Source organism: Phaseolus vulgaris, chromosome 6 (assembly GCF_000499845.2).
Source record: "Phaseolus vulgaris cultivar G19833 chromosome 6, P. vulgaris v2.0, whole genome shotgun sequence".
NCBI lineage: Eukaryota > Viridiplantae > Streptophyta > Magnoliopsida > Fabales > Fabaceae > Phaseolus > Phaseolus vulgaris.
In genome coordinates this window covers 18490388-18504974 of record NC_023754.2, presented here as the reverse complement: position 1 = coordinate 18504974, position 14587 = coordinate 18490388, and the positions used below count along the sequence as shown (strand labels likewise).

Genomic DNA, 14587 nt, shown 5'->3' with positions numbered 1-14587 from the left:
ATCTTTTATGCATCAGATCGATGTAACATATTCTCACTCTGTACTGGGCACACAGAAACTTACGCTTATCTGCTTCAATGATCACATCGAAGTGAGTGATGCAAGTCTGCAACAACCACCACACACATACCTCATCATGAACTATTTATATATATAGTCAGAGGAATTATATTCATATCGCATTTATTTTTATTTTAATATAATAATGGAGACAACCTTTTCCATGAAAAGAAGATCACATCAAGGATGTTTGGTAATAATATCATGGTACAACTCAATCTTGAGAGATGAGGTAATCGAACATATAGATATGCTGAACTTGCTTGTTGAAGTATAATAGTTAGAAGATGATGTTCTACCTATAATTCATGTTTCTTGACACCTATAATTCATGTTTCTTGACACTCAAATTTTAATGGAATTCGTTAAGAAATCATATAAAAAAAATTAAGTTATGAATAGATCATAATTATGTACATATTGTAATATTATACACTGGAGGAAGCACATGCTGCATGTGAATGTGACACTCATGTCAGGTGTACAACACTTCATTCCTTCTTTTCCCCTTCATTTTGTTTATTTTTTACTGCTAACTTTAGGGTGGCCGCTAAGAAAATACTATAATATTAACCTTTTACAATGTATAATATATGAGTAAAGTGTGAAGTGATACCATTCATAATGTTATACTGTCACGTTTAAAACCAAAGAAATTCTTGATTAAAATCCAATTATAGACCCTGTTATCGTATTCATATGGCTTCTGACACATGTCATGTGACTGAAGGCATCTTACGTTCTTCTGAGATCTTATAAACAGAACAAAAGCATTTGCTTGAGATGTCCATGGAATTCAATTCACTTTGGATTAGATTTGTAAAGAACTCAAGTTATTTGTCAAGTTTTAGGGTAATGAAATTATATAAGTAGTTTTTGAAGATACTGACTTGCATCTTTTAAGTTTTTGAATAAAATAATGAGTGTTCTAATTTCAACTTAGTTCACTTGACAGTATTAGGGTTAATTACCTTGTTTTCTTTGAAACTTATACTTCCATAACAGTTTTATTTTTTAAAATTAAATTATTTTTTTATCTCGACTCTTAAATAATATAAAATTTCAGAAAAATAATTACTCTTCTTTAATTTTTAATGGTCTTTATATATTTTAAATGAGATGATATTTAGTTTGGGTGTATATTATAACAAAGTCATAGTCACTTGTTCTTATTTTTAAAAAAAATAATATATTAACTAAAATTTAAATAAACAAATATAAAAATTCTAAATAAAAATCTAAATAATTTATTATTATATATTAAATATAACTTACTTCTAACTTGTTACAATTATTTCATATCCAAAATTCATCACGAACACTTCAAAATGGGTAAAAAATTGTAATTTAAGAATATCTAGTAAAAAAATCCGTAGACCCTGGTTATACTTATTTTAAAAATAATTAGTTTAATAAAAAAAGTGTTTTTAGAAAATCAAAATATATAACTCAAATGAAACCCATAAGTACTTGCAATCCTATAGTTTCTTCGTACAAAAGATATGTTGGGAAAAGTCTAAATAATTCATATTTTATATTATTAAAATATAAAATTTAGAAATATATTTCAGATTTTTATAATCTATAGTATATTATAAATTTTTAGAATACATTTTTATATTATATGATTTGAAATATATTTTCAAATTTTTAATTACAAAAATTTTAATATTTTTAAAATATACAATTTATGATTCATGAATAAATTTTTTTTTTTTCATAATCTATTCTATGCATAAGAATTATGAGCCAATTTCTTCCTGCACTCTGTGGTGTCCCTGCACACCCGCATGCTTTTATAAAATTCAAAAATATCTTTCTGAAAATGGATTTAGGTTTTAGTCTTTATTGGTTGAAGTTCAATGAAGCTTGAGGTGAAGTTCTTGGAGTTTCTTCCTTTAGTGCTAGGTGGTGCTAGTGAGAGGTGGTGTTGAGAGTTTGTTCGGTTTTTCTTTTTTAATTTTGGATCCAGAGACTTTTTAAATTATAAAATCCAAAAGATAATAATTTGAATTTGTTGTATTATGGATTTAAAATACAAATTTATATTTTGAATTTTTGAATGTGAGAATATCTTTTAAATTGTACAATTTGAAATGAATTTAAAAAATAAAACACATTTCAAATTCTACATTCTTTCAAGTATTCTTGGATACAAAAATATATTTTGAATTGTATCATTTAGAAGATGCATTTTTTACTGCATAATCTGTAATGCATCTCCAGAACTGAGAATACTTTATAGATTTTAAAAAGGTAACTTCTAGATGACACAATCCAAAAGGTATTTTTGGATAAAAAAATACTTAAAGGCCATAAATTTGACTTAGATTTAAAATATGTTTCACTTATGATTACAAATCTTCATTATAATCATTGTTAAAATTATAATAAAGGTATTATCTATCATTTTTTTGTTTTAATTGTAAGAGAGTAATTGTTCACTAATGGAGACTAAATCCCAACTTTAAAGCAGAATATTCGATGAAGTAGATAATATGTTTGATATAGAAGAGTTTCATTTAATGAAGTTTGCGAGCAGTGGAGTTGAATTGGTTGGAGGTGAAATGTATTAGAGATTTTACCACAAATGAGGTAAATTAAATTTCACTCATTCGTGTTATAACTTTGACAAGTCATGTAATTATATTGTAATGTATTTGTAGGTTTTTGCAATGCGAGATAAGTTACTTAAATGGGTGCGTAGGGTGACCTTTTTTGTGATTGTAATAATTAGATATGTCAAAGCAAATGGAAAACAAGGGAGAAAGAACATTCGTTGTTAGGTTGTAAAAGGGGTGGTAAGTATAGAAAATACAAACATGAATTGGAGATGAATGTAACTGGTACATGGAAATGTGATTGTCTTTTTAAATTGCAGGGTAAACCTATTGGCAATGGAGAAGGTTAGATCTTGAAGGTGATATGTGGAAGTTATAATCATGAAATAACTAAAACATTAGTTGGTCACCCCTATGCTGACAGATTAAAACCAAATGAACATTCTATGATTGTTGACATGACTAAAAGTCTAGTTAAGTTAACAACATATTACTTATTTTGAAATAGAACAATGAGGAGAACGTCATAACAATAAATAAAGTGTAAAATGTCAAATAAATTCAAAACAAAATGATTCTAAAAGAGTCAATCAAATTGATTTGTCAAGTCTACAAAGCGTGAACCATCATATTTTGAGCATGTGGAGGTCATTCATTTATGCATGATAACTCTTTTTTGTGGGAAGGAACTAAGGAGAAGGAAAAGATGCAGGTTGCCATTAACACAAAAGTAATTCTCTTGTTTGATCATTTTGATCCTAGTTGTCACCCTTACATAGTTGATGTCATTTATGTGAAGGTTGATGGTCATTATGGTTATCAATCTATTGATGCATTGTTAGGGATGGTTGAAGAGTCAATAATGAATTTATTTAGAAAAATATCTCAATGATGTGATGAATATGCTATATTATTATGTGGTTATGAATAAGTGGAACAATATGCTCATAGCCATATTGGTGCGACATATGCTAAGCAAATGTTGTTGCGTACACGTGCTCATACGAATATAGTCCGGAAATAAGATGGACTCGAAGGGCCTACGAGGACGATGATCATCATATGAACTCCAAATAATGACCCTAACATTGGTCATAACATCTAATTGGACCCATACAACAAAATAGTGCAAATATGTCATCCAATCACATATTGGAATGCCAGTGGGTGAACCTCCTGATAGATTAATTTATATCCCTCCTTCTCATGCCCTCAAAATGCTCACACATCCATGTCTGTTACAATTTTAACAAATCAATATTCATGTATGCATATGAAAAAAAGTAACTTATATGAATTTTGTATATGATTTACCCATATAAAAGTCGCATAACCACCCAATTGCTTTGTTTAGGCAAATCACACATCCCCTAGCTTGCCATACATATGGGTAAGTGCAACAACTCCCCAGGAGTACCCATCACACATCCAAAAATTTCTAAACAACTGCAAGTAGGATATAGAGATGAAGGTGACACTCTTATCAGCAAATATCATGAATCTCAACAAATGCAACAAATATTCCCTTGCAACATACTCTCAAGTTTGTTGGATGCAACACTCCTCATAGACCTTTCATAGTCAACTAAGCCTAATGTGTGGACCCCAACATTGCCTCATATTTGAGGTTGCATCACCTTGGTCAACCCCTAGCAACTTCACCAAAATAATTAAAGTTGTAGCGAATTTTAGGGGATGACATAAGATATTATCCACAATTGGGAGATGTAGCAAAGACGACACATAATCCATCGTTATTTTCATTTCACCAACTAGAAGGTGGAAGGTGTTGGTGTCCCAATGCCATCTTTCCACAGTCGGCCACGTTATAACTTATGTTGCATTGCGGAAACAATCCTGATTTAAGCACAAATGCCTCAATTTGAGGATGAAACACACCAAATTTACTTAATTTTCGATCATGAGAGATCAACTTAAATTCTCCACCATCCTAGCAAATACTTTTGTGTTGGTAACTACAAAACAATGTTATAATCAATAATACAAAAAGTTAGCTAGACAAATTTCATTCTTACCTCACTCTCCCACAACCAAAGCGACATGATCCATTAAACTTACTAGCAAAGAAAGGTCCGAAGGTCCTCCAAAGAACTGTCATGCTAATCATGCCGGTCTGTATGTATATCCATCACATCAACAATTATATGATCACATGCTTGCTCACAATCTCGTTTATGTGCCTACCACTGCTTTGCCACCACCTCTTCTCCTAACCATAACTTTATCTACATCACCATTCTTACACTAATGAAAACCAAAATATGATAAATTTTACCCATAGTAAGAATGTTTTTGTTTTTTGAAATATTTTTAAGATAGTACAATTCAAAATGCATATTGCTAGATGATACAATCCAAAAGGTATTTCTGGATCTAGAAAAACTTTACAAATTAATCTATAATGCTTTTATGGATCCAAAAATACCTTTGATGTATAATACAAAATATGTATAACAATAAAAATCAAATTGTGTAATCCAAAATCCTTCCAGATAACCTAATCCAGAATGAAGAAACACAAAATTTCAAAACCAACCTTTGTTAATAGCACAATCCAGAATAACACTCTAATATAGATATGATCCCCCACAAAAGAGTACATGAATGCTAACAACACACCAAAAAAGATTGAAAAAGGAAATGAGGGTGGGCCAAGGGGGTGCTTGGGGTGTCACAATTGATGAAAAAGTGAAAGAAATGAAGGAAGTAAGGAAAATAAGATTTTTTAAAAAATTTAAGAATACAATGGTCCTTTTGCTATCCCATGGGGGTGCAGAAAGAAATTTCCAATTATGAGGTAGGAGAAGAATTAGCTGTTAGAATCTTTGTATGTTGGAATCTTTGTATAGGTGAGCCCAACTATTCTATGACAATTTCTTCTTGCACCCAATCTTCTATTCAAAATGACAAAAATGTCCCATCAAAATTATGAAAATAACCTCAAATAAAAATGGGTATAGATTTGTGTTCTGCACTTTTTTGTCTAGAATATTTTTTTTTTTAATTTTAAATTATATTTATTATTCTGAATTTTCAGATAATTTAAAAAATATAACATGCAGATTAAAATTGAATTGATATATTGTCGAAAGAAATTGTCTTATTCTATTCATGGATCCAAAGTGAAAGCTCGCCTAAACCACGACTAAACACTGGAACGTGAGACCAAGGGATCACCTAATGAATGCTCCCACTCCATGATTTTCTCTTACAGTGTTTACCTGAAAAAGAATCCCAAATCATTGAAAAATATCCATTTTAGTTAAATACGAGCAACTTTACTGTTTTTTTTTATTTTGCATAATTTTTTAAAGCATGAAATTAGTTATTTCTATAGCTATTAATTTATATTTATCCCAATAATTAATCATAAATTTAAAATTATATAATCAAGATAAAATATAATACAATCCTTAATTTTTTAATTCAGCATTATTTTTATTTGATATACAATTAACTTAAAATATATATTAAAAGTAAAATTATAAAAATACAGACAATTTTAAATTGCAATCCCTCTCGTTTTTTCTGGCCCACTCCCCTGTCATATTACTTATATTTTTTTAGTTAAAAGAAGAAACTGTTCGCTAGAGATAATTAATAATTAAGGTTTTCTCTTACTATAATTAATGATTAATTGTTTAACTTATGTGAAAATTTATTACATCATAATTAACAATAAGAGAAAATCACGTAAAGAACTACTAATAGTATATGTTTTATCCAAAAATATTAATTATGTTCATAAAATAATATTTTGTCCGAACAAAACAAAGGGAAGGAAGAGGCAGAATCAACGAATGCAACAGCACAGAATTTCTCTTTCTTTTTCGGCTTTTCCATTATCTCTAGCTTGTTCTAGATCTTTCCTCCATTGAATCCACTGCCTGCAGGAGCACAGTGCGCGTGGTACAACCCAACACGAGTGCCGTCGATACCAAACAAGATGCTTAAACAACGACGTGGCAATCACTCAAGAGTCCTCTGTTTCGCTCTCTGACGTTTTATCTTTCATTTCACGCTACTCGCTCACTCTTCTCTTTCCTCTCTCATCTCTCTCTCTCTTCTTGAAGAGAGAAAAAATGGAGTAGCACCTGTCATGTCCTCACTCGAAGCGAAACCCTAGAATAGTAGCATCGCATTCGCCTTCTTTTGCAAATCCATAAATGCCCTCGCTCTTCACCCTCTCAATAAAATCCCAAACGTCACGAATCAGAACAAAAACAAACAAAACGAAACGAACACTTCTTCTCCGATTCTCTGCATCCAATCGGTTCCATTCTCTTTCTTCCTTCGCACCGAAGTTCCAATCGGTACGTCGCTTCTCTCTTCGTTAATCTTCTTCGATTAACTCTTTTTTACTCGAACAATTACAGTTACAAATACAATTACGAAAATAATAGTTGCGCTCATGCTACGTGAGCTAGGGTTTGGGTTTTTCCTCGCCGTGATTCCGTTACTGGTTTCGCGGTTTGTGTATCTTGCTTTTAACTTCGATCCTCTTCGCGACCATCGCGCTGTTAATTCTCCCTTCTTCATTGCTTTTCTTGTTCTTGTCGTCGTCCTCACGATCGCGTTGCGTCGCGTGTTCAGCAGCTTACTGTACTATATGCTTCCAACTAAGAGACCTTGCGAAGTACTGGTTGCAGTAGAAGAGGTGACCGACAACAACGACATCTGCAGCAGCAGTTTCTCCAAGAAGAATCGGATCGCCGCCGGAACCGCCGATTCCACGGTGAAAAACGACGATACCACCGTCCGGAGCTTCATCAACAGCAGCAGCGAAAGCGGGAACACGAGTGAGGGAGTGTCGGCCATGGCTTTGGGCGACTCTAATCCTCCGGACATCGATGAGGATCTCCACAGCCGTCAGCTCGCCGTGTATGGTCGAGAGACCATGCGGAGGCTGTTTGGCTCCAGCGTCCTGGTCTCCGGGATGCAAGGTCTTGGCGTCGAGATTGGTAAAATCTTTGAACACTTTGCTTTTGTTTAATATTTTATGCTGTTTGGGTTTTGTCACGAATTGAGATTGTATTTAGATTTGATCCTATTTGTGATGCCTCAGTTAATGGTGAAACTCTGTTTAGTTTTATTTCAGTTTTTTGCTTGATGTTTCTTGCAGAAATTAAGTTGATAAATTATGGGATTTGTGTTAGTAGATTTGGTAATTACAGTACTGTCATCTAAAAGCTGTAGGCAGAGTGATGTGACCGTCCCTGTTTGTAATCTCGTAGTTTTGTTGTTGCTCATAATAGATTTATCATGAAAATGATCACCAGCAACCTTTAAACTGCAATCGCAGTTGAGGATTTTTCGCATCCTGTGATATGGGCAATTACGTTGATGTTGCCTTTGATTATAACCTAATGGAATCAGTACTGTAGTTTCTTTTATAGATTTGTAATCTATGATTTGGATTAGTTTTTTGAGAGATCACTTGATTATGTAATTTCAACTATTCATTTTGTTGTGTGATTTGAGTTTTTATTTAATGGTATTGGTATTTAGGTTGAAGTTAGTCTCCGCTCTGAAATTTTAAATCTTGGATTTCTAATGAAGTTTACTGCTTTCAGCGAAGAATCTCGTTCTTGCTGGTGTCAAATCTGTGACCTTGCATGATGAGGGGAATGTGGAGCTGTGGGATCTATCCAGTAACTTTGTATTTTCAGAGAATGATGTTGGTAAAAACAGGGCAACATCTTCTGTTAGCAAGCTACAGGAGCTCAACAATGCTGTGATTGTCCAAAGCTTGACTACTCATCTGACAAAAGAGCAACTTTCTAATTTTCAAGTACCTACTTCCGCAGTCTAATCTTTCTTTAAAATGTACTTAATGTTATTTTCTATTACAATGTATTTGTTTTTATGGTTGTCATGCCATTCTTTGTTAAGAACTAGTAAGTTCTAGTCACTTCTCTTTCATAACTGAATATCGTTTTACTTATTAATTCTTATGTCCATAGATTTTGAGTACTGCAAATGAGGTCACTAGTAGTGATTATTGTTATTGTATAGCATTTATATTACAATTTTTTATTAGTAAATGAATCACAGTGATAGACTCACCTTTCTGTATGTCCTGTTTCTTGTACCTTTGCATAAAATACGTCTTTGTTTGATCTGTATAATTCTGAAGTAATTGAATGCTGATATTTTTCATGTTCGTTTGTAATGGTGTTAATAAATTGGATTCTTCATATTTTCAACTGTAACTCTTCCTTTTTATCGAAGTTTAGTTTGATCATATACTTACTAATTTTATTCACTAATTTGTAGGCTGTTGTTTTTACTGATATCAGTCTTGAGAAGGCCTGTGAGTTCAATGATTATTGCCGCAGTCATCAGCCTCCTATTGCCTTTATTAAAACTGAAGTTAGAGGCCTTTTTGGTTCCGTGTTCTGTGATTTTGGGCCTGAGTTTACTGTTGTTGATGTTGATGGAGAAGAACCCCACAGTGGCATAATTGCATCCGTAAGCAACGACAACCTTTCTCTAGTATCATGTGTTGACGATGAGAGGCTTGAGTTTCAGGACGGAGATCTTGTTGTATTCTCTGAAATTCATGGTATGAAAGAATTGAATGATGGAAAGCCTAGAAAGATTAAAAATGCTAGAGCATATTCGTTTACTCTTGAAGAAGACACTACAAATTATGGTATGTATGAGAAAGGTGGTATTGTTACACAGGTCAAACAATCAAAGGTATTGAACTTTAAGTCACTGAGGGAAGCACTCAGTGATCCTGGTGATTTTCTTCTGAGTGATTTTTCTAAGTTTGACCGCCCACCTCTCCTTCACTTAGCATTCCAGGGTTTGGATAGATTCATTTCTGAGCTAGGTCGCTTACCTGTGGCTGGTTCGGAGGAAGATGCACAGAAGCTTATATCTGTTGTCACTGAAATTAATGACAACACTAGTGATGGGAAATTAGAAGACATTAATCCAAAACTTTTGAGAAACTTTGCCTTTGGTGCCAGGGCAGTGTTGAATCCAATGGCTGCTATGTTTGGTGGAATTGTTGGACAGGAGGTTGTCAAAGCGTGCTCTGGGAAATTTCATCCACTTTTTCAGGTCAGAATATTTTTAGGCATTTTTCGAGTTTTGAAATTTTGTTGTGCAAGGTGAAACCAAGCCTGTGATAGCTGAAACCAAACCTAAATAAATATCTTTTATCGATAAATTTAATTTTTTTTCAAGTAGATAGTTTGTTGATGGGTGTGTGCTCAATTCGTTGTTTCTTTTATAGTATTAGTTACTTACCCAATGTAGTTTCAGAAGAAAATTAACCCTTTCCTACTGGTCGAACAAGACCTGTGTACTCTGCTCTTATAATTGATTTATGATATCACCCAACTTCAGAAAGGCTAGCATAATATAAGGATTTATTTGATTGTTGAGCTGCCGTAAAAAATATCCTGATACACAATGTACCAGAGTTTTCTATTACGCAACCTTCAAAACTTGGGTAAGTACCCTGCAGTTAAAAAAAGTCTTAACTTCAATCCTAATCTTCTTTTGTCATGCGAAAATATTTTAGAAGTAATGATTGTTTTAAGTTTGGACCAATGTTAATCATGCCCCTGCTCGTGCACTGTGTTAATCTGTTTGTGCAGAGCCTCGGGTTGAGTTACCTGAATCCTAGTAGGGATTTTTCGATTTGTGTTTCTAATGATCCAGTTTAAAAGTTTGAAAAAGATGGCCCTCTTTTCCCCTAGTGTTCCCAATTATAATTTAAAACAAGAATCAAACAGCTATGCATGAGAAGGTTTGCGTTGCCATCTCCCACTCACATATTTCTCACTAGCGCCACCTTCAACATCGTTGGTCATCATTGCCTTCATCTTCAACTTCATTCTGTTTTATAACTTTTATTGTTTTATTCTTCTGTTCTTGCTTCTATTTAGACTTCTAGAGTGTTCTGTTCTGTTTAGAATTTGAAGAAAAAATGGAGTCAGATGAAGGTTGTTCAAGTCATTTTATGGCATATGAATCTATTTTTAGTTGTATTATGCATTTGATCTTAATATTTATGATTTATTTTTGTATATTCATAGCTCTTATGAGTTGAGTTACTGTCTTTTTAATCGATCCCCTTTCTACAACATTGGTTTGAATCCTGGTCATCATGTACCAGAAAAATTAATGGTATACTTATTTAAGTAATGTCAAACAGAAAGGAAAGATTAATGCATACATTAAAAGCATCATGAGAGAGGAAGAAGCTTGTGCTGATTAATCCCCTGTGTGGTCAATATTGATTAATTGCTTCTATATAGCACATCCAAAACTCTGGAATATGAAATTGATGTTTTGATCACCCTTTTAAGCCATGGTCTACTTGTTTTTTTAGGGAAATTTCTGTGATCGTTTGCCCTCTCTCGTATTAGTATATTTTAGGTTTTGAATCCGTCATTATAGGAACACAATCATGTGAGTATATTATATACCAATCAATCCAAGCCAAGTAACTAAGTTAGATACATAGTAGCTAAGATTAGAAATAAAGATAGCGAGATAGACACTCATTTAATAAAAACCATGATATTTTTCTTTGTTTTGAAATAGCGTCTGGTGTGTCATGATACCCAACAGTCACATAGGATTATAGGCTATTGGTAAAAATATGTTGTTTATTTGTTCTGTGGAACTGATGTTTTCTGAACTTTTGTCAATTGCCTCTTTAATAAGAACCGTTTAATATGGCAGAAGGGTCTGATTTTTAGTTTATTGTTTTTAAAATGATTTTAGAAATAATTTTCATAAACTAATTTCGGGATAGAAAACTAATAGTAAGGCAAAACAATTTATCTGGATTCTTTATTTTGAAGACTGAAGAAATTGGTATTACTTTTAAAAACAGTATTAAGGAACTACGCTTATCAATTTATGATTGTTTCTTTAAATTACTGAAAATGATTTCCAAGAATAGAATACAATCAGCACTTAATAACACTAGTCTTTGTTATTTATTATGGTTTTAACTTCTAGTTCCTCTGCAGTTCTTCTACTTTGACTCTGTGGAATCACTCCCTTCAGAACCAGTAGACCCAGATGATTTCAGACCAGTTAATGGTCGTTATGATGCACAGATTTCAGTATTTGGACGGAAATTACAGAAAAAATTAGAGGATTCTAAAGTGTTTGTAGTTGGATCTGGTGCTTTGGGATGTGAATTTTTAAAAAATCTTGCTCTCATGGGAGTTTCTTGTGGAAGTCAGGGTAAGCTCACCGTTACTGATGATGATGTGATAGAGAAGAGTAACCTAAGCAGGCAGTTTCTTTTCCGTGATTGGAATATTGGTCAGGCAAAGTCCACAGTTGCTGCTTCAGCTGCTGCATCCATAAATCCTAGTTTTAATATTGAAGCTCTACAAAATCGGGTTGGCACAGAAACTGAAAATGTGTTCAACGACACCTTCTGGGAAAATCTGAATGTTGTTATAAATGCCCTAGACAATGTTAATGCAAGGTTATATGTTGATCAGAGATGCTTGTATTTCCAAAAGCCTCTTCTTGAGTCTGGAACTCTTGGAGCCAAATGCAATACTCAGATGGTTATTCCTCACCTGACAGAAAACTATGGTGCATCAAGAGATCCTCCTGAGAAACAGGCTCCAATGTGCACTGTACACTCATTTCCACACAACATTGACCACTGCTTGACATGGGCTCGATCTGAATTTGAGGGTCTGCTTGAGAAAACTCCAGCTGAAGTAAATGCATATTTGTCTAACCCAGGTGAATATACCAGTTCAATGAGAAATGCTGGTGATGCTCAAGCAAGGGATAACTTGGAGCGTGTTCTTGAGTGCCTGGACACGGACAAGTGTGAAACTTTTGAAGATTGTATCAGTTGGGCTCGGCTGAAGTATGTTCCTTTGCAGTATATGCTAGTCCCTATTAACTTATATATTAATGTTGTGTGAGCATATTAGTTGTGTCTATTTATAACACATTTCTCTACAGGTTTGAGGATTATTTTGCCAACCGGTTGAAGCAGTTGATCTATACTTTTCCTGAAGATGCTGCAACTAGTACTGGAGCTCCTTTCTGGTCCGCACCAAAAAGATTCCCTCATCCACTGCAGTTCTCATCCTCTGATTTGGGTCATCTAAATTTTGTGTTGGCAACTTCAATTTTACGTGCAGAAACATTTGGTATCCCAATCCCTGATTGGGTTAAGAACACTAGGAAGGTGGCCGAAGCTGTGGATAGGTTGATAGTACCTGACTTTGAGCCCAAGAAAGGTGTGAAAATAGTGACAGATGAGAAGGCTACCAGTCTTGCGACAGCTTCTATAGATGATGCAGCAGTTATTAATGATCTGATAGTTGAGTTAGAGAGGTGCCGGGCTAATCTGCCATCAGGGTTCAGGATGAAACCAATTCAGTTTGAGAAGGTCCCGCATTTCCTTTGTTACTTTGATTGTTGTTTTTTTCTGACCCTCCTCGTTGTTTCACACTCCTGATAAAATTGTTATCTCGTCAATTTGTATATTTTGTAGTTATGTTATGATCTTAAGTTTATATGTACTTGATGTGAACTATTCTGCATTTTGTGTGCTTATATATTTTTCTGAGTAGTTATCGTCAATTGAGAATTTACCATTCTGCCATTTAACTGCAGGATGATGATACAAACTACCATATGGACGTGATTGCTGGGCTTGCCAACATGAGGGCTCGGAATTACAGCATTCCTGAAGTCGACAAGCTCAAAGCCAAGTTTATTGCTGGACGGATCATTCCTGCAATTGCAACCTCGACCGCTATGGCCACTGGTCTTGTCTGCCTGGAGCTTTACAAAGTTTTGGATGGAGGGCACAAAGTTGAAGACTACAGAAACACATTTGCTAACTTAGCGCTGCCTCTGTTTTCAATTGCTGAACCAGTTCCACCGAAGATTATAAAACATCAAGATATGAATTGGACAGTTTGGGATAGATGGATCGTTGGAGATAATCCTACCCTGAGAGAACTTCTTGAATGGCTGAAGGCAAAGGGTTTGAATGCTTATAGTATTTCCTGTGGAAGTTGCCTGCTCTATAATAGCATGTTCCCTAAGCATAAAGAGCGAATGGACAAAAAGGTAGCAGATCTCGGAAGGGATGTAGCCAAGTTGGACATTCCCTCATACCGTCGTCATTTGGACGTTGTTGTCGCATGTGAGGATGATGATGATAATGACATTGACATCCCTCAAATATCCATTTATTTCCGTTAGTAGCAACTTCAAGTTGCCTTTTCATCTTTGGCATGTTTGACTCTCTCATGCATCATATTCATAATTGATACAAAAAGGAAAAACATTATTTCAATTTTCATGTGAATTCAGAAAACCACTTTCTTCTTCCTGTCATTCTTTCTCACCTCTTTTTTATCTTTGTCTTGTTATGCTAGCTTCTCTTAATATTTCACTTCTGCATCCAAATCAAATTACTACAGTTTTGTTAAGAAAATTGCTTGGCGGGATATGAATGTTTAGCGAAATTATTTTTATACTAACTTTTTTTATATAAAATTTTAATTAGTCTTTAATATTAATTTTTAAATGTATTTTCACTACTTTTATAAATTTTAAAAATAAAATAATATATATATATATATATAATGATTAAAACAAATATACTATCTATCAGTATCAACGTCTCGAAATAATGACATATATAACTGAAATAAAGTATATAATAAAAAATCCTAAACAATAATACTATCAATGTCAATATCTTATTTAGTAAAAAATTAATAAAATTTAAGTCATAAAATACATCTAAATATCAGTCAAATTTTATGAATGAAATTATAGAAGTATTTTTAAAATCGTTTTTTAAGTTTTAAAAAACACTAGATTACTTTTGAAAAAAATTATTCACCAAACACTATTAATAATGTGAAGATTTTTTCAAATCTCAACTGTTAAGTTAAAATAAATTACACAAAAACATT

At 33.4% G+C, this 14587-nt stretch overlaps 1 protein-coding gene across 3 annotated transcripts; it reads left to right on the top strand.

Annotated features, from left to right (window-relative positions):
* Positions 1-6437: 6437 nt before the first annotated feature.
* On the top strand, positions 6438-14000 carry LOC137831511 (ubiquitin-activating enzyme E1 1-like). Of its 3 annotated transcripts, none has more exons than XM_068639219.1 (7): positions 6438-6955; positions 7239-7603; positions 8216-8433; positions 8919-9713; positions 11642-12510; positions 12609-13041; positions 13269-14000. In XM_068639219.1, the coding sequence occupies exons 2-7, from the start codon at positions 7252-7254 to the stop codon at positions 13863-13865; spliced, it is 3264 nt and encodes a 1087-aa protein (XP_068495320.1). In that variant the 5' UTR covers positions 6438-6955; positions 7239-7251; the 3' UTR covers positions 13866-14000. The 3 variants fall into 3 exon arrangements, with proteins under 3 accessions (XP_068495320.1, XP_068495321.1, XP_068495319.1); XM_068639220.1 differs by having other exon boundaries at positions 6447-6955; positions 7236-7603; XM_068639218.1 differs by lacking the exon at positions 6438-6955 and having other exon boundaries at positions 6999-7603.
* The last annotated feature ends 587 nt before the right edge of the window (positions 14001-14587 follow it).

Excerpts from the sequence above, each read along its gene's own strand:
- LOC137831511 (XM_068639218.1), top strand. The coding sequence starts at position 7,054 with ATGCTACGTGAGCTAGGGTTTGGGTTTTTCCTCGCCGTGATTCCGTTA. Across the intron at positions 9,714-11,641 it reads AATTTCATCCACTTTTTCAG|TTCTTCTACTTTGACTCTGT; the intron begins GTCAGAATATTT and ends GTTCCTCTGCAG. Across the intron at positions 13,042-13,268 it reads AACCAATTCAGTTTGAGAAG|GATGATGATACAAACTACCA; the intron begins GTCCCGCATTTC and ends ATTTAACTGCAG.